The 21,755-nt window shown below is 42.4% G+C and overlaps 3 protein-coding genes across 7 annotated transcripts in view; 2 read left to right on the top strand and 1 right to left on the bottom strand.

The window, feature by feature from the left end:
• Positions 1–8,476, top strand: part of LAP3 (leucine aminopeptidase 3) — a 31,657-nt gene extending 23,181 nt beyond the window's left edge. For all 3 annotated transcript variants that reach the window (XM_083755004.1, XM_083755005.1, XM_083755006.1), the window contains exons 9-13: positions 3,246–3,334; positions 4,796–4,898; positions 6,149–6,228; positions 7,343–7,452; positions 7,932–8,476. In XM_083755004.1, coding sequence (XP_083611130.1) covers positions 3,246–3,334; positions 4,796–4,898; positions 6,149–6,228; positions 7,343–7,452; positions 7,932–8,133 — 584 coding nt within the window. In that variant the 3' untranslated portion in view covers positions 8,134–8,476. The remainder of the gene's footprint in view (positions 1–3,245; positions 3,335–4,795; positions 4,899–6,148; positions 6,229–7,342; positions 7,453–7,931) is intronic.
• A 1,675-nt stretch (positions 8,477–10,151) lies between these two features.
• MED28 (mediator complex subunit 28) lies at positions 10,152–17,107 on the top strand. The gene is made up of 4 exons (XM_083755107.1): positions 10,152–10,372; positions 13,285–13,351; positions 14,289–14,401; positions 15,935–17,107. The coding sequence occupies exons 1-4, from the start codon at positions 10,190–10,192 to the stop codon at positions 16,130–16,132; spliced, it is 561 nt and encodes a 186-aa protein (XP_083611233.1). The 5' UTR covers positions 10,152–10,189; the 3' UTR covers positions 16,133–17,107.
• Positions 17,098–21,755, bottom strand: part of FAM184B (family with sequence similarity 184 member B) — a 72,280-nt gene continuing 67,622 nt past the window's right edge. Inside the window, exons 17-18 of one of the 3 annotated variants that reach the window (XM_083754882.1) lie at positions 20,731–20,936; positions 17,098–19,009 (exon numbers count right to left, since the gene is read on the bottom strand). In XM_083754882.1, coding sequence (XP_083611008.1) covers positions 18,919–19,009; positions 20,731–20,936 — 297 coding nt within the window. In that variant the 3' untranslated portion in view covers positions 17,098–18,918. The remainder of the gene's footprint in view (positions 19,010–20,730; positions 20,937–21,755) is intronic. The other 2 variants (XM_083754884.1, XM_083754883.1) reach the window with 2 other exon arrangements.

Below are 21,755 nucleotides of genomic sequence, written 5' to 3' on the forward strand. Positions count from 1 at the left end.
TCCCTTTATGGTCTCAAACAAAGTGCACGGTGTTGGCACACAAAACTCACTGAAGTATTGTTTTCTCTAGGTTTTAAGCAAGGGAAAGCTGATCCATGTGTATTTGTCAAAGAGGAGGGGCAAAAGAAACTGTATTGTTTGTTTTATGTTGATGATCTTTTATTCTTTTGGAAGGATGTCACAATGTACAATAATGCCCTAGCTCAATTGAAAGAGCACTTTGACATGAAAGATCTTGGTGAGGTAAACAACTACCTATCTCTGGAAATAGAGAGAGATCAAGATGGTAACATTCTAGTACACCAGTCACGGAAAATTGCTGATGTGTTAAGCAAACTAAACCTGATGGATGCTAACCCTGTAGACACACCGATGACAACAGGTTATCAGGTAGATGACACTGAAGAAGCATTTTCTGATACTACACTGTACAGAAGTGTGCTAGGCAAGCTAAACTTCATTGCCAGATGTTCAAGACCTGACATTGCTGTTAGCTGTAATTTGCTAAGCAGACAAGTCAACAATCCTACTGTTAAGGATTGGAAAGCTCTAAAACGCATAGCGCGGTATTTGAAAGGCACTATGCATTACAGACTGAGATTTAACAATCAGAAGTCTGGTGGTCTTGAGATATTTGCAGATGCAAGTTTTGGAAGTGACACTACAGACAGGAAAAGTACGTCTGGAGTTTGCTATAAGTACAATCAGGGTCTATTTGATTGGTCATGCAAGAAGCAAACAACAGTTAGCTTAAGTACTTGTGAAGCTGAACTGAATGCACTGTCTTATTCACTTAAAGATTGTGAATGGTTGTTACAATTGTGCAAAGACATGAAAATTCCTGTCAAATGTCCAATCCAGGTTTACCAGGACAACAAAGCATGTTTGGCTTTGCTGAATTCTGAAGGTTGTAAGCAAAGCACGAAGCACTTGCAATTGAAGTTGCAACATGCTAGGGAACGTATTCAAAAGGGACTCGTAACGGTGTCCTATATGCCAGGTAGTGAAATCCCTGCTGATGTATTGTCCAAGATTGTATCAAGGGATCAACACTGTACCTATGTGCAGAAGTTGGGTTTGTGCTGATATTGTACGAACACGCTGCCCAGTGATGTTCACAGAAAGGGGGAGGATGTTGGTTTCTGCTTCCTTCACTGAGCAGCGAAGTGCTTGTCACAAGACAATGTTTACATTCCACAGTCAAGTGCTGTTGGGTTTTCTCACGGGAAAGGAGACTGGATGTGACGTACACTGGTTTCCTGTTTTTCACTGTTCTTTGCAGTTCAGTGTGATTCTCTCCGTGCTTTAGAGGAGAGAGGATGCCTTTCTCTGCTCCGGCAGAGGGAAGATGTTTTTTCTGTAAATTACCAGCTTTGAAGTGTAAATAAAGTTAATATAGAGCATGTTGGCACGTACTTTTCATCATTCCGCTGTGCACTGGACACTGCTTATCTCCAACATTTACATACGCTTCAGGTTACATACGCTTCAGGTTACAGACTCCGCTAACCCAGAAATTGTACCTCGGGTTAAGAACTTTCCTTCAGGATGAGAACAGAAATTGTGCTCTGGCGGCACAGCAGCAGCAGGAGGCCCCATTAGCTAAAGTGGTGCTTCAGGTTAAGAACAGTTTCAGGTTAAGAACGTACCTCCAGAACGAATTAAGTACTTAACCCGAGGTACCACTGTAGTTTAAATGGGGCGACTGTCTCCTTATGAGAGAAAGCCCCCCTTTTCTTCTCTTGGCCTGGAGCCAAGGGTGCATCTTAGTAGTGCTGTTGTTAAGATGGCATTGATAGAGACAAGAGAGACAAGATGGCCACCAGCCTGTGGTTCTGGTTGTAGCATCTTCTTGAGAGGTTGCACCCATCTCAAGTTACACATAGGAAGTTTCATCTCAGTCCTGGAAAGGAGGAATTTCCGGCTGGAGGACTGAAATAACCTTCATGTCTACTCTAGCCATGTTGTGTTTGACTGCACCCGATTCTTACACCCCACAGTATTTCAGTAACACGCTTTCCAAACATGCCTTATATTGAGACGTGTGGTAGCTCCACCTACCCAAGATTTTCTGCTCTGACTGGCAGTGTGACCCTCCAAGATCTTGGACAGAGAAGACATTCCATGATCTGCTGTCTGGAGAGCCTAGGAGTTGAGCGTAGGACCTCACGCACACAAACAAAGCACGCATTGGCTGCCACAGCTATGGTGCTTCCCTGAACCTTCCTGCAGCCTTGGTTTGCCCCAGGGCTGCTTGCTTGTACTCCAACCTCTCTGCAGTTTGTTGGGGTGCTGAGAGTTGTTCAGTGACCCCTGTTCCCCTCGCAAAGGTAGAGTTTCTAGAGTGGTTTAATGTGGAACTCTTGGAACTGTAGATCTTTGATGGGAATAGGAGACCCCATGCAACTCTCAGCTCCCTTAACAAACTGTGTTTCCCAGGATTCTTTAGGGGAAGAAGCCATGATGGTTTAAAGCGTCTTAAGTGCGTGGTACAGGTTGGGCCTTGGTTTCCAATAACTTGGCATCAAAGGAAGAACACATCTTCTAAATAAAATGTCAGTACAGTCGAACTTCTATTTACCACTGTCTCTTCTGATGGTCGTTCCAAGTCGCGACTGCGGCAAACCCGGAAGTAACCGGCGGGTTTGCCCTCATTCGCACATGCGCAGAAGCGGGCAATTGCCACCCGTGCCAGTGCACAACGGCCCTCTCCCAACGACCCGTTTCAAGCTCCGGAACGTATTATGGTCGCAAATAGAGGTTCCACTGTAGTAGAAAAGGTTTCATCAAAGCTTTGAGGTAAACCTTCAAAACAGAATTAAAGGTAAAGGGACCCCTGACCATTAGGTCCAGTCGTGACCGACTCTGGGGTTGCGGCGCTCATCTCGCTGTATTGGCCGAGGAAGCTGGCGTACAGCTTCCAGGTCATGTGGCCAGCAGGACTAAGCCGCTTCTGGCGAAGCAGAGCAGCGCACGGAAACGCCGTTCACCTTCCCGCTATTTATCTACTTGCACTTTGACGTGCTTTCGAACTGCTATGTTGGCAGGAGAAGGGACTGAGGAACAGGAGCTTACCTCATCGCGGGGATTCGAACCGCCGAGGCAAGTCCTAGGCTCTGTGGTTTAACCCACAGTGCCACCCGCGTCCCATCAAAACAGGATTACTAAGCTTTTAATAAACACCAAATAATGTTGGAGTGTGATGTCAAATTGCAACAGCAGTTGACTTTTTCCCCCAATGTCAGGCTTGACACCCCTTTGTGAAAACATGCCCAGTGGGAAGGCAAACAAGCCTGGAGATGTCGTGAAGGCCATGAATGGGAAAACAATTCAGGTATGTTTTTAAGATGCTTGTGTAAGCAAATTAGGTTTGAGCTGCATTTGGACCAGTGGTATCACATTAAGCTGAGCGAGACAATTAGTTTTTAATGCTCTCTTGTGCATTAAAAATTCAGCCCTTCCTGCAGCTGGAACTAGAGCACCAAGGAATGGGCTGGTTTCAACCCTTTCTCTCTGATGAGTTGGATTTCGTTTTAAAATTAGCAGTGAGTTTTTAGCGCAAGGGGATGCTGTAGAAGCAGCTGCACCCAATCACATGCAGTCTAAATTGACTCGGTCCCATTCTGCCACCTCATTTTGCTTCCAAGGGCCTATGCTAGGAGCCCTTAGGCTCTCTATTCACAGTGTGAGTGGAAAAGAATACTGGTGCTGGCCACCGTTATAGGGCTACTGTCAGATTGCTAAGAGAGTATGTGTGAGGAGTCTTGAACGCTATAAAGGGCTATTGAAATGCTAAGCTATTGGCTGGTTAATTAATTTTTTATGGCATATATTACTTTTAATTAAATCGTCAAAACCAGAGGCCTTCTTATTGGGAATCACAGGATCGGATATTCCTCCGAAGGCGAAATATATTTTTCTATATGCTACCATTTCCGCGAGGATTTTAATTGTGAGTAATTGGAAAAGTGATAAAACCCCTTCGAGGTCAGAATGGCTACAGGAGCTAGTAGAGTATGCAGAATTAGCCAAGTTAACTGAAAAAAATGAAAGATAAGTCCAAACAAGTATTTATTACAAAATGGGAACTTCTTAAAAACAACTGTGGAAGTCTAAACTCGGTCACTGCTTTTGAATAACCTCTGTAGTTAAGAAATAAAGAAATAAAGATACAGGAGAAATGATATTTTACTGTAAAATGAATAGATAAAGGTAAAGGGAACCCTGACCATTAGGTCCAGAGTCGTGGCCGACTCTGGGGTTGTGACACTCATCTCGCTTTACTGGCCAAGGGAGCTGGCGTACAGCTTCCAGGTCATGTGGCTGCTTCTGGCGAACCAGAGCAGCGCACGGAAACACAGTTTACCTTCCCGCCGGAGCGGTACCTATTTATCTACTTGCACTTGACGTGCTTTCAAACTGCTAGGTTGGCAGGAGCAGGGACTGAGCAACAGGAGCTCACCCCATCACGGGGATTCGAACCACCGACCTTCTGATCAGCAAGTCCTAGGCTCTGTGATTTAACCCACAGCACCACCCACGTCCCTTCAAAATAAATAGATAGGTTTATGCAGAAAGTTAGTAGACTATAAATGAAGTATGGAGAAGACAGGAAGTCAATGAATTACAAGAAGATTTATTGTCAATTATATAAATTTATCTTTTTTGGTTAATGGTGTATTTTGTAACAAATGACGTAAATACTCTTTTTTGCATTTTGTTGGTGTGTAAGAACAAATAAAGCAAAAAATAATAATCATTCTCTTATTTTGGGGGGTGTTCCTCATCTTGAAAGGTTGACAACACAGATGCAGAAGGAAGGTTGGTTCTGGCGGATGCCCTTTGCTACGCACACAGTTTTAATCCACGAGCTATTGTAGATGCTGCTACATTAACAGGTACCTATTTTTATTTATTTCTTTGAAGTTTCTGGCTTCCACATTCAACTTCAGATGTGGAATAGCATTGGGGTGGTCCTCAGGCCATGCTAAACTAGTTTAGCGCTACATGTATGGTTTCTGCAAGCATGAAGTGTCTGTCACCCAAGCCTCTTCTGGGGAGGATAAAACATAAACACAATGCAGAATTCCCCCAAAATAGACCAGAGGTAATTGTATTTCATCCAGCAGAGCTTTTACTGCTGCTGAAGGCAAATGAACATAATGGTCACAAATCCAGTACATTCAGGATTGGCACAGTCCATAAAAAAATTCGGTTGCAACACTTACAATGAAACTTAACAATACTTATAATAAGACTAAACCTTAACACTACAGCACACCAGAACAAAGAGATAGAAAAAGTGAGTGAGTGAAACCCAGGCTCCTTCTGGCCTGATTATTATACAGTAGTACCTCGGGTTGCATATGCTTCAGGTTACAGACGCTTCAGGTTACACACTCCGCTAACCCAGAAATAGTACCTTGGGTTAAGAACTTTGCTTCAGGATGAGAACAGAAATCGTGCTCCAGCGGCGCGGCGGCAGCAGGAGGCCCCATTAGCTAAAGTGGTGCTTCAGGTTAAGAACAGTTTCAGGTTAAGAATGGACCTCCAGAACAAATTAAGTACTTGACCCGAGGTACCACTGTAGTCAGCATGATCTTGACAGAAAGATAACAGAACCAGTTTAAAGCAGCTGTACTCAGCTTCCCAGAAGAAATAACCCAAACAAAAAGCTTCTGCCTGTTTCTTTCACACTTTCTGAAACCCTCTTGAATCAAGTACAATGAGAAGCACATCAGATCAGTACGAAGAAATGCAAACTGACAGTATCAGGCTCACATGCTCTGCTCTTCTTCCATGTAGCCAAGAGGATTTATGCCAAGTTGACTTTCTTCAACAAATCTTGACTTAGCATTACTCTCAGACCAAGAATCCTGGTTTAAAACAAAAGTTACTTAAACAAGCCAAGGTTACAACCCATAATTCAGCGTGTTTGCAACTAAGCATTATTTGTTTTGAACTAGACTGTAGATAGGAATGCATTGCATCTTCAGGAACAAAGTCTGACACAATCCCGTGTATAAATATGTAAGATTATGCCTTCTGTAGGTCATAGAAATGTGTTTAGAAGCAGAGAGCAAAAGAGATTGTTGTCACTCCCTATGAAATGATGGGTTAATAACTTGATCTGTGTAATATTGTGTAGGTGCCATGGATATCGCACTAGGATCTGCAGCGACTGGGGTTTTCACCAATTCACACCAGCTGTGGAACTATCTGTATGAGGTATGTTTGCAGCACAGATAAACAGATGTGAAGATGGCTACTAACTTAAAGGGCTTTAAAGAAAGGACCAGTGTTAAAACTTGGGTCTGCAGCTGTCGTTGGACAACTCCCATCATCTCTAGCCATCAGGACCAGTGGTCAGGGATGATGGGAGTTGTGGTCCAACAACAGCTGAAGGCCCAAGTTTGAGAAGAAACACTGTATTAGACCAATATTATTGGGAACCTGTCAACAACTGTTAGCCACAAAAGCTGAAAAAATGGAACCTTCTGTTTGGAAGGTTATAAACCTCTTGTGAACTAGGTGTTGGGAGCAAGCTCCAGGCTTGTTTTAGCCATTCCCAGAGTGTTGTACGAGATTAATCTTTTCCCCCCATTATGTTTTACTAAGTTTCAACATTCTAAACATAAACAATCAAAACGCAATTTTGTCTTTTCTGTTACTTTTATTGACTTCCCACCCCGTTTTCCATGGAGTTTTGTTTCTTTCCTTTGGCTACACACTATCTTCTATCAACTAATTCATAACCACAATGTTATAATCTAATTTCTTCTGTTGCTTATAGCTCAAACATGCTCACATCATACTATATTTCTTTAAATAGTCCCCAAAAAAGGCATCCATTTTTCCACAAGGCACTCAATATTAGATTCTCTTAATTTTGCTGAATTTTGCCAGTTCTGCATAATCTGTTATCTTACTTATCCATTCTTCTTTGGTTGGAACTTCTTTCTTCCATTTTGTGCTAGATTAATCTTTTACCTGATGCACAAGGCCATTCTAAAATGCTATGCAAGAACCTTTTAATTGTGAAACATAATTATATAGCACTATAGTATCAATTACAGTTTTTAAGGATGTTTTGACACCATGCTCAGGTCTCTTTGATTCTGTCTCATTCATTGATGTCGGGGAGAAAATGGCAGTTAAAATCATTTTTAAATGTTGCTAAAAGTGTTTCTGTTTTTTTGATGATTTTAATATTTCATTGTAAACTGCTTAGGTTTCATTACAACCAAGTAAGTGGTTTATGAACTTAAAGTGAAACAATCGTATCTGTTGAAGTTTTTCATGCTACTGACTTGCTTTACTCACAAGGCATTTACATTTGTAGGCTAGCATCTTGACAGGAGACCGTGTTTGGAGGATGCCTCTCTTTGAACATTATACAAAACAGATGACGGACTGTCAGCTTGCAGACATCAACAACCTTGGAAAATACAGGTAAAGGTAAAGGGACCCCTGACCATTAGGTCCAGTCGCGGACGACTCTGGGGTTGCTGTGCTCACCTTGCTTTATTGGCCGAGGGAGCCAGCGTACATGTGACCAGCATGACTAAGCCGCTTCTGGCAAACATCAAAAAGATGTTTGAGGTGGGTTTGTAAATCATGGCTTGTGTTAACTATGGCCTGGCATCGTGATAAACCATAGTTACAGCTATTAACTCTGTACCATGAAGATGAGAGTGTACTTACAAAGTTGAACGCTGAGAGAAAATGAAAGCAGACAAACCAGTATTTCTTTTGCACTTTTGGAAGCACAAGTTATGCTTTGAATTTGAAACTATTGCTGGTGCAAACCATGGTCTGATGATATGTCTGAACTGAGCCTCCTTGGTGCTTTACAGTTTGGTTTATAATTCTTTACTCCTATAAGTAAACCGATAAAAGTAATCTCATATTTTATGTTTCTTTCCCATTAGATCTGGTGGCGCATGTACAGCTGCTGCATTCCTGAAAGAATTTGTGACTGCCCCTCATTGGGCTCACCTAGATATTGCAGGTGTGATGGGAAATAAAGATGAGATTCCCTACCTCCGTAAGGGCATGGCAGGACGGCCCACAAGGACTCTAGTAGAGTTTGTTGCTCGACTGAGTCAAGACAAGCAGGCATTCAGAAAATAGTTAGATGTGCAATTATAGAACCTCCCAGCCTTAAAATCAGTTTGACTTAATTTCAAAACTGCTGAAGCAGTGTGTGTATTAATTAAACAGAAAGGAAAAGAAAAATATCCACAACATGGATTTTTCAGCGTATTTCTAAATGCAATGATGAACTGTAAATTTATTTTGTTTTAAAAAAAACCCTTACTGAGCAAGGATCTCTTATACTTCCCTTTTTTATGATGAACAGACATATGAATATTCTGTTTAGACATTTAATATTGAAGGAGAGATCACTTTGAACTATCATGTTTTGCAACTTGAATGGAAACTAAAATTGTCACAATAAATATCTATTTGAAAATGTCTTGTTGGGAAGTGGGTTTTGGGGAGAATTCGTTTATAGGTGTTATATAATACGTGGGGGGTGGGGAGGAAAGACCTGTAGTGAGAATTTGTATCGGCATCCGTCACAAATCAGAACCAATTCCAAAAGGCACTGCCTTTTCCAATAATAGGTAAAGGGACCCCTGACCATAAGGTCCGGTCATGGCCGACTCTGGGGTTGCGGCGCTCATCTCGCTTTATTGGCCGAGGGAGCCGGCGTACAGCTTCCGGGTCATGTGGCCAGCATGACTAAGCTGCTTCTGGCGAACCAGAACAGCGCACGGAAACGCCGTTTACCTTCCCACCGGAGTGGTACCTATTTATCTACTTGCACTTTGACATGCTTTCGAACTGCCAGGTTGGCAGGAGCAGGGACCGAACAATGGGAGCTCATCCCGTGGCAGGGATAAGAACCGCCGACCTTCTGATCGGCAAGTCCTAAGCTCTGTGGTTTAACCCACAGCGCCACCTGCGTCCCTTTTCCAATAATAGGCCCAAGTAAAATTGGATTCCAGGATTCACAAGACATCTTTAATAGATTTCCGTAAGATACAGAGGGGAAACTGGTAGAGCACATGCTTTGTCTGCAGGTGGTTCCAGAATCAATCCCTGGCACTTCGGCAAAAAACCCTCTGTTAACAGAGCTAAAAAATGCCTCTCTACCTAAGACTTTGGAGAGTAGCTTGCTAGTCTGAACAAACAGTACTTGTCTAGAAGGGCCAAGGATCTGAGCTTGAATAAGGCACTTTAATACACTAATTCAATACTGGCAGAGTGGGGCACTTCTATTTTCTGAACCAAAGATTCTTCTTTCCTCTGATCTCTAAATGGTTTGCATGTATCTACCTCATAAGTAAATCTTGGAATCTGTTGCCATTAGCACCTGCTTTTATCTTGCTTGGTAAGGTATTGCAGCAGTCCAAGATAAAATACACCTAGTAGCTACAACTTTTGCCATTGAGCTCACAGTCGAATACTTCCATATCTGCATCGTAACATGAATTGGCAGCCTGGCTCAGATCAGATATTATTTAATCTAAGGGCAAAGTGATGCACAATGTTGCATAAAGCTCCAAACTGCCAACTAGCTGCAGCTCCCTGAGAAAGTGATTTTGGAACTGTGATGGTGGCTTTCACTGAAAATAAACTAGCTGCAAGGATCGAGACAAAAGCAAACTCCGTACTGGAAACACACTCAGCGCTTTTAAGGAAGCGAACATATGCATGGAATTAAAAATGGACCCATTCAACACTGAAAAAAATAGGGATGGGATTTAAAATATGGATACTTGAAAGCTACTTGTATGCTTGCCTTAGGACCAATTAAAATTATAATTATACTCTGCCATTTCCCTACACAGTGACTTATGGATAAAATAAGAACATAGCTAAAACATGGGTAATAACCACAGCAATAACAAAAAAACAATATAAGCATGAATAGAAATAAATATACATAGATTTAATTCTATTAATGTTTAATTTTCTTTTTAATGATTAGCTAAACCATGGGTAAAAACCACACCAATCAGAAAAAAAAGCAAGCGGAGGGGGCGGGGCCTCCAAATCCAAGTCCAAATGGAAAGGTACCAAGGTCCCGCCCCCTCCACTTACGTCACCCGCTCCGAGCGTCACCGCGTTCCCCACTCGCGCCTGCGCACTGGCTGAGTCCGGCCTGCGCTCCGTTGCCATGGCGGCCGGCCTGAGCGGAATGTTCGGGAACCAGGGCCCGGTCCCCCCTCCTCCTCCGCCGCCGCCTCCTCCGCCCGTGGCCCCCGGTGTGTCGGGGCCAGCCGGCCTCCTCCCGCCGAACCCCGCGGGCCCGCGGAACCCCAACAGCACCCTCGTGGACGAGCTGGAGGCGTCTTTCGAGGTAGGCCGCGACGGGAGGTACCATGATTGTAAGGGGAGGGGGGGAGACGGACGAAAGTGAGCGGGAGAGGGCCGTTGCCGGGTCCCTCCCTCGGACGGGGGAGCTCTTTGAACAGGAGGCCTGCCTAACCATAGAGACGAGGACAGTGGTAAACAGAGCTTGTCTTTACTTCCGGTTCCTGTTTCAACAATTTCCCCCCCCACACACACTTTTAATATGGACATGTTATTGCTGTTTAGTCCCACTCTTTGTCACCCCATGGACCAGAGCACGCCAGGCACTCCTGTCTTCCACTGCCTCCTGCAGTTTGGTCAAGCTCATGCTGGTAGCTTCGAGAACATTGTCCAACCATCTCGTCCACTGTCGTCCCCTTCTCCTTGTGCCCTCCATCTTTCCCAACATCAGGGTCTTTTCCAGGGAGTCTTCTCTTCTCATGAGGTGGCCAAAGTCTTGGAGCCTCAGCTTCATGATCTGTCCTTCCAGTGAGCACTCAGGGCTGATTTCCTTAAGAATGGAGAGGTTTGATCTTCTTGCAGTCCATGGGACTCTCAAGAGTCTCCTCCAGCACCATAATTCAAAAGCATCAATTCTTTGGCAATCAGCCTTCTTTATGGTCCAGCTCTCACTTCCATACATCACTACTGGGAAAACCATAGCTTTAACTATACGGACCTTTGTTGGCAAGGTGATGTTTCTGGTTTGTAAGATGCTGTCTAGGTTTGTCATTGCTTTCCTCCCAAGGAGCAGGCGTCTCTTTATTTTGTGACTGCTGTCACCATCTGCAGGGATCATGGAGCCCAAGAAAGTAAAATCTCTCACTGCCTCCATTTCTTCCCCTTCTATTTGCCAGGAGGTGATGGGACATAGACTTTCAAAAACCGTAGACTCGGACATGTCCTCTGTGCAGAGCAGCTTTTGGGCTCACATTGGAAGATTCCCCCCCCCCCCCGTCGAATCCCAAGAGCCAGAAGGGGATCTTGCCCGTGCAAATCCTAAAAACGCTCTTTCTAGCTCAGGTCTTGCATGCCTTTTCCGATTCAGGCCTCATTAACGACTGACATTATACATTTTAAGGATGTACGTTGTTATTGTTGCACATTTTAGTTTTTGATTATTATTTTTAAATTGGGTTTTATAAACAAGAATAATGCTATACAGATAAATAGACCAAGTTTTCTCATGTCATTTGTATATCACAAAAATAGCATAATAAGTGTGGGGAAATATCCACAACATATGTTTCATTATTAGTGGTCAGTGTATAAGTTCTTCGTTCATGAATTGGTTTAAACAATTAGGAAGAAGAAGAAAAAGGGGAAAGTGCTCTGCCAAAGCAAACACGTGATCACTTCATATTGTGTGTCGCTTGATGGCGGCTCTGCAGTGTTAACTACTTTCTGGGGGGACAGCCTGTTGCTGCCAAAACAACCAGCTGTCTTAGCAGCACCTTGAAAGATCAATATACTTGTGATGGCCTATGCTTTTGGGAACAAGGGTCCACTTCAGAACAGAATAATGTTTGTTAGCCTTGAAGCAGTGTTTCTTAAAATTGGGCCCCCAGCTATTGTTGGTCTACAACTCCTAGCATCCTGGACCACTGGTCCTGCCACCTAAGGATGATGGGAGTTGTAGTCCAACAACAGCTGGGGACCCTAGTTTGAGAAACACTGCAAGGCACCACAAGACCCTGTTAACTCACACCCTGTTAACTTTTCAGGTTTGGAGGCGAGGCTGCGGCTCCTTTGGACTCCTAGCTCAAAATCCTCCATGCACGCACATTCGCAAAGCTAAGCGGGGACTTTTTGGGTTCCATATTGGATTGAGGACCGCTTGTTGAGATTTCCGCACTGCAGGGGATTGGACTAGATGACCCTTGGGGTGCCTTTCAGCGTAGTCAAAAATGAGAAAAGGCATCATTGCTTGCAACACAGCCTGGATTTTTGGATGACTTTTAAAGTCCCTGCTTGCCCCTATTCCTATTGACAGAGAGTGACATTGATCTGAGATCTTCTGCTTTGCGCTGGGAAGTTGTCAAACCAGTTTTGGACTGGAAGTGGCCAGAAGGGTCATAGTAGTGGAGTGTGTTTCTAGACTCTAGCATTTGTTTCTTCAGTGGAGCAGCCCTCCCTCTGGGGCAGGCACTGCCAAACTTGGCCCTCCAGCTGTTTTGGGACTACAATTCCCATCATCCCTGAGTTGTAGTCCTAAACAGCTGGAGGGCCAAGTTTGGCCATGCCTGCTCTATAGCCTTTAACAAGAAGTGTGCTCTTGCCTATCAGATATTTATTGTATCCAGTCCTGCTTGGTTGTTAAAACCAAAAGTGTTTATATGGTTATACAGTGGTACCTCAGTTTACAAACTTAATCTGGAAGTCCGTTCTTAAACTGAAACCGTTCTTAAACACTTTCCCTAATGAAGCCTCCCGTCGCTGGTGCCCTTCCACCATTCGGCTTCCGTTCTTAGACCAAGGTAAAGTTCGCAAACTGGGACACTACTTCTGGTTTGCGGAGTTCGTAAGCCAAATAGTTGTAGACAGGGCTGTTCTTAAACCGAGGTACCACTGTAGTATCTATTAGCCCTGAAGATTCAGTTGGATCTCACAATACTACATTTCATGGCCCCTTTTGCCCCACCCCCCCTTCACCATTCCCTCCTTTCTATATACAAGATACTGGAGGAGTTATGTCATTAAGGCAGATATAAATCTCTGTCGGTCGAGGAGAAAGATGTTTCATTTATTGGCATGTGAAATAAAAGCCCACGAGTTTTTTCCTAGAAAGCAAAAACGCATTTGATGGTTCAGCATTGCTCATAGGAAACAAGAGGAAGCGGTATACCCGTAACGGCATGTACACTGTGAACGTCCTTCTGTTTCTAGTAATTGCTTATATATATTTCTCTATTTATCTAGGCTTGCTTTGCTTCTCTCGTGAGTCAAGATTATGTCAATGGTACAGACCAGGAAGAAATTAGAACTGGTAAGCCTGTACCTCCATCTTCATTTTAACTTAGATTTTATTTTATTTTGCTGCTTTTCTCTTGTTGCTTTTTTATGATGTTGCTTGGTTAAATGGTTTTTAAATTGTAAACTTTTTTGAGAGTCCTCTGGACTAATCCAACCAATTATTAATTGCTTAAGGTAAAATAAATTAGATTATGCAAAATCAGTAGGGCTGGAAAGTTGTTCACTCAGTGTTTCCCAAACCGTTGATAGCTAGACCACATCTGGTGCTCCCAATTAGAAGCATATTTTACTTGGGCACATTTTACTGATTATCTTACAGGAGGGCTCCATCAGGGAATCCTGTTGCATATTCATTAATGCCCTTGGGATGATGCTCATACTTACATATTGACATTCTGAGGGACATAGATTGGCAGATGCATCTGATATGCATTGGCTTAAGTTTTCAAGATGTTGTTTAGTCCTCTTTGTGATACAGATGGTGTTACTCTGCACTTAAACTCCATTATTTGAATTCTATAGAGGTAAAACTTCTTATGCATTTGGTAAAATCACACATGTGATTTCTATTCAAAAACTGAAGGATTATTTTTCTCTCATCCGAATTTTTGTTTTAATTACCTTTTTCACATGACTCTTTTGTTCAAATGGTTATATTTTTAGCAGACTATGTATACAACATGCAAAATCAAGGTTCCTATGTATTCTTTATCAGCCCACTGCCTGACTTTGAACATTCTGTTTTTTCCCTTTTAAAAAAAAGATTGTTAAACTATGAACTACTTTATACAAACCTCATTTTTGCAAGTTTTTAAGAATGCAGTAATTTTAGCCAAAAAAATTCACTTTGCTCGTATCACAGCCTGGTTGGTAACTGGTTTGTAAAGTTATGAATGTTCAATTTTCCTGTGCAATAACTTTAAAATCTTGTTGCTCTCTCTGTGTATTAGGCGTTGACCAGTGTATCCAGAAATTTTTAGATGTCGCACGGCAAACAGAATGCTTTTTCTTACAAAAAAGGCTGCAGCTATGTGTCCAGAAACCAGAGCAAGTAATTAAAGAGGTACGTGCTGGGTTTTCCTCTAGGCTTGAACATGACATCTAAATCTATACACAGAGGTATGACAAAGTAAGCAGATATATGTTGACTGATACTTTGGTCTTTGATTCATTCATTTAGTTCAGTCTTAAATGGATAAAAATAATTTAATAAATACAATGGAGTTAAATCCACATAGGGACGCGGGTGGCGCTGTGGGTTAAACCACAGAGCTTAGGACTTGCCAATCAGAAGGTCGGCGGTTCTTATCCCCGCAACGGGATGAGCTCCCATTGTTCAGTCCCTGCTCCTGCCAACCTGGCAGTTCGAAAGCATGTCAAAGTGCAAGTTGATAAATAGGTACCACTCCGGCGGGAAGGTAAACAGCGTTTCCGTGCGCTGCTCTGGTTCGCCAGAAGCGGCTTAGTCATGCTGGCCACATGACCCAGAAGCTGTACACTGGCTCCCTTGGCCAATAAAGCGAGATGAGCACCACAACCCCAGTGTCGGTCACGACTGGACCTAATGGTCAGGGGTCCCTTTACCTTTGAATCCACATACAGTTTACTTGGCCAGTAACAGACAGATGAAAGTTTTTTTCCTGTCCAAACAATCTCATAACTGTATGTGTTCAGATTAGTGCAGCACAATCCTGACCATGGTTTCCACAGCAGTAAGTCCTGTTGAATTCAGTGGGCTTACTCTCAGGTATGTGGGGTTAGGAGTGCCATTTTAGGGAACATTTGCTTTGTGTAGTAGTTTTAGAACTGCTGGGGGAAACTAATCAACTGCAAAATTTGCAGAAAACCTTGGTTAGAGCATGTTGAAAATTTGTCGTTGGGCCTCCTTCCTAAGGAGCATAATTTTAACCCTGTGACCACACTAAAGCAATTTATGTTTTAATCAATTTTTAGCAGGCAGGCGCTGCTTTAAAGTTGCAAGGTATGCATTCCAATATAGTTCATCATAGTTCTTGATGGTAACTAAGAAAAGAACAAATGTTCATTTTGTGTGGAGAGTTAAGTGTAATTGCTGAGCAGCTGAGCTGAGCACCAAGAATGCCCATGGTCCCCATTTTGCCTCTGCCATGGTCTCAATGTTGTAAAGATAACTGCAGGAATATGGGCAAAGTACACTAAATACTCAAAATATTATATATGTGCTGGGGGGAGGAAACATAACTGGATGTTGGAAAACACTGCCTTGCTCCAAGCACTCGTCCTTTATGTGTCTTGTCATCCTTCCCTTTTTCAGAGCTTTGTCTAAAGGTTGAAAGTCTGTTTCAGAGTCATTAAAAGCACACTTAAATAGTAACTCGTACAGAGGAAGAGATTGACACTTATCAAAAGCCCTGTAAGAAATGCATTGTCCAGAGAGGGAAGCAGATGTTACTTTTTCTTTTGAAACTTGCATCGTACGAATATTTAAAAAGAATATAACCTCTTGTGACAACAGAAAGGATAGCTTGCTGTGGGAATTATTTCTTCAGTTGCATAGGAACAGATTTTACATAAAAGAGATTCCTTGTAATTTCCTGTGTACCTGTATCTCCTGTAGGATGTTTCAGAGCTGAGAAATGAACTGCAGAGGAAGGAAGCACTGATTCAGAAGCACTTGGGTAAACTGCGACACTGGCAGCAGGTTCTGGAAGACATCAATGTCCAGCACAAAAAGCCTGCTGAAATGCCTCAAGGATCCTTGGCGTATCTAGAGCAGGCGTCGGCTAACATTCCTGCACCACTCAAGCAAACGTGAACAACGCAATGAGCTTCCTATTGTCTGTGCGGTGCAACTTCATATGGATATTTTTTAGAAGCATAACAAAATGGTGATAAAGCCATTTGCCCTTTCAGGGCTCAGAATGGGGGCTTGGTTTAGGTTTTGTACTTTGATTAATCACCTGGCCCAACAAATTACATATGAAGCAGACTCAAAGCAAGCATATCTCTGAGCTGTTAAAATGCTTTCTGCTGAAGAAACGACAAATAGGTGTTTTTGAGATATCACATGGGTAGTTTTGTCGGAGTAATGAATAAGTGTGTTTTTATTTTTTAAAAAACCCAAACTTCACAGGTAGTGTGCCATGTGCCCAAAATATAGTGGCTGATCTGTGGAACAAAATATTGGCTGAAATTCAGAGGGTTACTTCAGGCATGCAGTTTGGGGCTTGTCTGCTTTTGAAATTTGCATTGGTGGTCAGTGGGGAAGGGGAAGGGGCTCTGCTGAAAATGGTAGCTGAGCCTTTGGATGTGCTCAAAATAGCCTTTTGGGTCACTGCTTTTGGTCCTGGGGTTTTTCTTTCTGCTACTGCCTCTTTTTCATGGTATAAGAAATTCAACAAAGGGCTCTACAGCACATACTCTTATTTTTTATGTTCCTTCTGCCTAAGGGAGGAGACTCAAAGTGGCCACTTTATTATTATTATTATTATTTTATTTTACAACCTCAATTGCTTTCTTTCATCACAGCTTCCTACGTATTTTTCTTTTGTGTCTCAAGCCATGTCTTTTCCTTTTGCCCCTGGAAGCATGTTGCTCTAAATTATCTCTTCAAAACAGCATCAGCGTTGCTGTTCAAGGTTCCTGTTTTATAATGTAAGAACAGAAAATACTCATGACATGTATGTAGCTAGGCACAATTTCTTTAATTCCAAGGATCTGACTATAAATCAAAAACTACTTTCTCTAGTTTGAATCAACAAAATGATAATAAACCACACATGGGGGAAAATAGTGTACTTAGTTTTATTTTGATAGCATCACCAAATGAATTTTAGGTAATGTTCATTTTTAATTTTGATCACGTAACAGTAAGTTTGTTTTATATATACAAAGCTCCCTCGGCTTATTTTATTCAGAAAATTGTTTGGCTTTCTTTCAAGTACACTGTTTTGCTTCAGACATTTCCCAAAGATTCTGGTTCCAAATGGGTTTGGCAATCTGACATAGTATATTGACATTGCTGGCTGAAATTTAAGGTGTTCTTGAATTTGCTTCTTGAAAACTGAACAGTCTGAACACTAACACTTGGCTTTTATGCTGTATGTATTTAAATGCGACAATCCAAATAATGCAGATGTTCTGAAGTTAGCTTGATTTAATGTTAAGGTAAAGACAATAGAAGAACACTATTTCCTAACCGAGGAAAAACATGTTTTGTAATCTGTCGCTAATGGCCACAGATCCACCATGAAATATTAGCATCCAAAGAACCATAAAGCTGTTGGTGGATAAGCCTTTGGCCTGATCCAACTGGACCCTTCATATATTCTTATGATATAGAGATACAGTCATACCTCGTGTTGCGTCCGCTTCACGTTGCGTATTTTCGTGTTACGTCCTGCAGCAACCCAGAAGTACCAGAACAGGTTACTTCTGGGTTTTGCCGCTCGCATCTGCACAGAAGCGCCAAATCATGCCGTGCACCTCCGCAGACGCAGTGCTTTGAGTTGCAGGCATTTCACGTTGCGGCCGAATCCCGTCCGTAACACGAGGTACCACTGTCCTTGTGTTTCTCAGCTTTCTGGCAAACTGCTTTTGGCACAAAGATGTTTTCAGAAGCAGTTCATTACATGGTATTAGGGTGGGTACAAGACAATCATTTTTAAAAAATAAAAAGCAAGCATATAAAATGAGGAGCAGACCAAGAGTCTGGTGGTTGTTTTAAATAAGTAACCGCCGTAGCCAGTTGACTATATTGTAAAAGGGATAATGCAGAGGTGTAGCAGGGGACGGAACACTTACCGCAGGGCCGGGCCTGCAGTGCGCCTGAGCCACGCATCTCCCCTGGGAATGAAGCGGTGGGCTTGGGCGCCCGCAGGCTCCGCACTGCCTGAAACGGCAGTGTGGGGCTTGCGTCTCTCCGCCGCCTCCCAGGCCCCTGAGTGGCTAGCTACACCGCTGGGATAAGGCTTCTGTCTCTGAGGTATGAAGTAGGGTAGTATTACGTTTCCAGCATTGTGACCCTGGTGTCCTCAATTCCTAATAGAGCAGAAGAACATTCTTTGGAGTTGGATATCCCTGCTATTTCAGACTGGAACGAATATGGAGCTAAAAAAACCCCCATCAGACTAGAAACTGAAGTGTGCTGTCACCAAAAGCACAATTTTCAGTGTCACCGTGCATTTGGTATAAATGCAAATACATATAATTTAACTTCTCGTCCTATGTTGCTTTCTTTGTTTACTCTGCTACCTAAATGTGTTTTAGTGTTTCGGGTTGTAATTCTTTTATAAGCTGCCCTGGGAATCCTATTGAACTGAAGCTGATTAGAAATAAAATATTAAGAGGGGTCTTAAATTAACATAAATAAAATAGTATATACATGAAGATTGGTCATCCATGTAAAAAGCACTTATTTATTTACGGTAATGTTTCAACCATGTTTTTTTTTAAAATCATGTTAATTTCTTGCTGTGTCAAGTCAAATTTAATGGTTCTCTCACTAACAAACCTCAGAGTTTATGGTCCTTGTGTTATCTTGCTTATCTTATTCTGCAAAGCACTATACATCCGTGTAGGATATTCTATAAATAGTTTCTCTCAGAAAGAGAAGTATTTCGTAAACCACTCCTGATGGCGAGGGTCCGGTTTCTGAGCATCTTTGGGTTCTGATGTTTCATTACTTTGCAGCCTGAAGAGAAGAAAAATACAAATAAATAAAAAAATGAGTTGGAAGATATAAGTAATCAGAGGTAGCAGTAACTGGCACTGTGTAACTGGCATTACTGTGTAATATTGCCCATGAACTGGAAATCATTTGGAAGAGAGAAGTTTGCATTTTGAGTCCTGGCCACAGTCATGAGTGGAAGAAGAAATGGCTGCAGAGGGCAAGATTCTTCCCTCTATTCCAAAACAATGCTATTCCTAACTGCCAATTGCCCTGGGACTGCAGAATCGGAAAGGAGGTGTATGCTGGGCACATCTCTTGACAAAGAGGGCTGTTTTTTAACACCGACACAATATTGTTGCAATCTTGTAAGCCACTTTAGGGACCATACAATCAAAAGGCAAGGCAACTCATCAAAATACATGCATAAACAAGGACTGGAACAAGGGTTTGGCAACTAAAGATATTTCACAAAGCAGTCCAGCTCCACCAGCTTCGCTTTGGCTTGAAGTTCAAGCTACTGTACGTTGAAATATTCCAGAGAGCAAATCCCGTGAAATGAAGAAGGTATGCTGAATGTTCAGCTTGTCTTCGAAAATGACGCAAGAAAGACGTGAGGTTTTACTAAAGCAGCTTTAATATAATCTGTTTTCTGTCAGCAACTTCTTACTCACTGACGTCTTTATTTGAATTTTGTATTCTCAAAATATGTAATATATCTGTGCGTACAGCAGGAGCTAAGAAATAAATTCTGCCACATCAAACCACTATCCCTGTCAGAAAAATCTTATACCAGGAATTATCTTGATCTAAAACGCCACCACCAATGAAATGAAATATTGCATAGGTTGTAATCTTGCTACCTCCTATTTGTTAAAAGATACTGCTGTTTGCATAGGCCTTAAGTTACACTTAAGAGTTACACTCTTGTCTATATTGACTTCCACTGATTGCAGGAAGTCTACTCTGAGCATGGCATAATTGCTTGTGCCCATTACTCTATATAGGTCACATAATATAAAACACCCATAAAGGTCAGTCCTAGCACTTCAGAGCTTGCTTGAGTCTCTAGGAAGTTGCTATGGGGAGTTATGGGGAGAAAGACCCAAACTCCCAACGCTCAAGCAAACCTTGTGTGGTTTGGGGATGGTAGCCATTAAACAGGTGCTAAACAAGCCTATTTTGCTGGGAAACATGTCTTCCTACATAAGCTGACAAATTTAGTGACTGTTTACTTTATTCCTGTTTACTCTCTCATCATCGTTTCTATTCTTCCCCAAAATTCTGGAGCTCCATTTGGTATTCAGCAACAGATTCTAGGCACTGCTGAACTCATTTTACAGGAAGTAACATTTTTGATCTTGTCAAACACAACACATTTTAGAGAGCATAGAATCTTAAGAGTTGGAAGGGACCCAAAGGCCATCTATTCCAACCCCCTGCGATGCAGGAATCTCAGCTAAAGCATCTGTGACAGATAGCCACCCAACCTCTGCTTAAATAACTCCAAGGAAGGGGAGTCCACAACCTCCCCAGGGAGCTGGTTCTACTGTTGGAACAGATCAGAATGATGTTTTGTTATTGATGAAGTCTAAGAATACTTTGGTTAAATGAACAGTAGTGACTCAGAAGTAAACACCAGTGGGTTCAATAGGGCTTTACTTCCAGGAGGAATGGTACAGGATTGTAGCTTCATTATATAGGATCACAGCTTTCTCCCTCGTAAGTACAGACTGATGACTTACCTTGGGGCTGGCTTGGTCTCCAAGGCTTGTACTGATGGATAGCACACTCTGACACAGCCAGGATTCTGATCCAAACTTGTAGATTTTGTAATCTGAGGTGGATTTCTCTTAGGCCTCAAGTCACCACTCAGAAAGCTTTTTGCATAGGAAGCTAAATTCGGAACGCTGACAATGCGGCTGGGAGCTTCATTCATTTTCTTCTTCTGCTTTATGAGGAGAACAGAATTGCATATGTCATTATTATTAATATTTAATAGCATGAATTAATATACCGCCCTATACCCAGAGGTCTCAGGGCAGTTCGCAGAATAAAACAAAAATATAAAACCACAAGCAAAATAAAAACAACAACAACCCAATAACAACCCCCCTCCAAAACCCCCTTATTAAAAGGGCATAGGATGTCAATCAAGTCAACCAAAGGCATGGTTAAAAAAGAATGTTTTTGCCTGCACCTAAAGTGTATAATGAAGGCGCCAGGCAAACTTCCCTGGGGAGAGCATTCCACATGCGGGGAGCCACTGCAGAAAAGGCCCTGTTCTCATGTTGCCACCCTCCGGACCTCTTGAGGAGGAGGCACACGAAGAAGGCCCTCAGAAGATGATATCAGCGTCTAGGTAGGTTCATATGGAAAACGGTGGTCCTTGAGGTATTGTGGTCCTGAGCTGTTAAAGGCTTTATAGGTCAAAACCAGCACTTTGAATTGGGCTCAGAAACTAATTGGTAGACAGTGCAGTTGGACCAGGACTGGTGTAATATGCCCAAACCGCCTTGCTCTGGTGAGCAACCTGGCTGCTGAATAGCTAGTATTTCTAAACTGTCTTCAGAGACAGCCCTTGTTTCCTTGTACCTTATTCTTTCTTGTCATTGAATATTATTAAAATAGGTTGTACCCTCTCCTCAAACCCACCTTCACTGCTCAGAATGTAATAACGTTCAAGCACATACGTTCTTCAGCAATATTTACAACAGCCCAAGAAAGTAGGTCAGTTTTATCATTCCACATACAGCAGATGTGAGATTAA

The sequence above is a fragment of the Podarcis gaigeae genome (assembly GCF_964106915.1).
Source record: "Podarcis gaigeae genome assembly, chromosome: 9".
Lineage (NCBI taxonomy): Eukaryota > Metazoa > Chordata > Lepidosauria > Squamata > Lacertidae > Podarcis > Podarcis gaigeae.

Coding starts and splice junctions, on each gene's coding strand:
- MED28 (XM_083755107.1), top strand. CDS start 10,190: ATGGCGGCCGGCCTGAGCGGAATGTTCGGGAACCAGGGCCCGGTCCCC. Junction 10,373..13,284: donor AGCTGGAGGCGTCTTTCGAG/GTAGGCCGCGAC, acceptor CTATTTATCTAG/GCTTGCTTTGCTTCTCTCGT. Junction 14,402..15,934: donor CAGAGCAAGTAATTAAAGAG/GTACGTGCTGGG, acceptor TATCTCCTGTAG/GATGTTTCAGAGCTGAGAAA.